This window comes from Arachis hypogaea, chromosome 11 (assembly GCF_003086295.3).
Source record: "Arachis hypogaea cultivar Tifrunner chromosome 11, arahy.Tifrunner.gnm2.J5K5, whole genome shotgun sequence".
In the NCBI taxonomy this organism is placed as follows: domain Eukaryota; kingdom Viridiplantae; phylum Streptophyta; class Magnoliopsida; order Fabales; family Fabaceae; genus Arachis; species Arachis hypogaea.
The window spans coordinates 32,063,064-32,064,682 of record NC_092046.1 but is presented as its reverse complement, the minus strand read 5'-3'; the positions used below and the strand labels follow the sequence as shown (position 1 = coordinate 32,064,682).

General features: G+C 32.4%; 1 protein-coding gene across 1 annotated transcript; it reads left to right on the top strand.

Annotated features, from left to right (window-relative positions):
- Positions 1-312: 312 nt before the first annotated feature.
- LOC112723845 (large ribosomal subunit protein bL9c-like) lies at positions 313-1,223 on the top strand. The gene is made up of 4 exons (XM_025775237.1): positions 313-354; positions 689-786; positions 867-914; positions 1,103-1,223. The coding sequence occupies exons 1-4, from the start codon at positions 313-315 to the stop codon at positions 1,221-1,223; spliced, it is 309 nt and encodes a 102-aa protein (XP_025631022.1).
- Positions 1,224-1,619: the final 396 nt, after the last annotated feature.

Here is a 1,619-nt window from a genome sequence, read left to right as displayed (position 1 = left end):
GCTCTTAACTACCCTTCATGGATACAAAATAAAATTTTGTAGTCCTTTCTCATATTTTCATTCTCAGCTTGAAATCTCTTTTACATCTTTTCAATGACAAAATAATCAAATTTCTTGTACAAATATTTGATTTCATATTTTCTAGTCAATTTTTTTGATAGGCCATCTTGTCTAAATTATTTTCTTATACAGGGCTAGCTAAGCTTAGCTACTTCTGTATGCAAAAATATGCATTGCCATATAAAATGTTAACAATAATGTATGTGTTGTTTGCACAATTTAAACTGAATTTCGCTTGCATCGTCTAGGAAAATGAAGTTAAAGGAAGAAAGAATTGAGGCTGAGAAAAGACGGGTAATCTTTTTTCCCCTCCAATCCTTACTTGGATAGAATGTGCCTCTGTTAATGTGAAATGAAGGTTTCAATTTGTGAGTAGGAGTAGGTGGTAACAAACCTCTGCTAGTAAGCTTTACATATAAACCAGGTGTTACGAAAACTCTGCTGTCTTTTTAACTTCTAACTCCATGTTAGTTTTTATTCCGAAAATCCATTTCATTTTCATATCTTATTGTCTTCAATGCAGGAAAGTTTACAACTACTTTGATACTTCTTCATTATCAGTATAGTTTTTCCCCTCTTATATGATTATTGTATGCATTCCTCAGTATCTGAGTTTCTAGTTCTGTAGGTAAAAGAAGAGGCACAACAACTTGCTCGAATTTTTGAAACAATTGGGGCTTTCAAGGTGAAGTGGAAAGGTGGTAAAGGAAAACTAATTTTTGGAAGGTGAGACTTGTTCTGTGCAATTTTGAGCTGTTGATTTATGCTGTATATGGATTATGCTTCTAAATTTGCTTGTTATTCAGTGTTACAGCTCAAGATCTTGTTGACATTATCAAGGCGCAACTTCAAAGGTACTATCTGTCTGATGTACACAAGTCTTTCTCTTTGAGAATTGGGAGTATTAACTAGTCCTATGTAACATTTTATTCTGCTTTAAATGTGAATGACTATTCTTTTCTTCTTCCTTTGAAGCTTTCCAATATTAAGGAACAAGTGTGTTTATGAATAATTGTCATGTGATCTTTTATGATTTTCATAGGGAGGTAGACAAGAGAATTGTCAAACTTCAAAAGATACGAGAAACCGGAGAATATATCGCAGAATTAAAGCTGCATCTGGAAGTTACTGCGAGAGTAAGGTTGAATATCTTTGCTAACTAAAGCACAAGTATGAAGTTCTATATGCTAATAATGCACATTTAGAACTACCAATTTGCATTGGTTCAAGGTAAATAACCACTGTATGAATCTTTAAACATCAAGCTTTATGTGATTTTGTCCCAAAGTTCTAATAGAGAAAGGATTCTTAATATACTAGTTCAATGGTTTATGTTCATATTTCCTCTTAAAATGTGTATTCAAGTTTTAGGACCTTTGTTTGGAATGTACTATTTTCATGAAGGTTATGTAATTATTATAGAGTAGTCTCCTTTTAAGGTTATGAAAGCTAGAATTTGTAAAAATCATATTCTAGTTTAAAACCGTCAGTCTTTTTAAGCTCATGTATGAAATTGCGGCGGTTCAAAACTGTCGCATTTTTTAAAAAAACCCCACCAA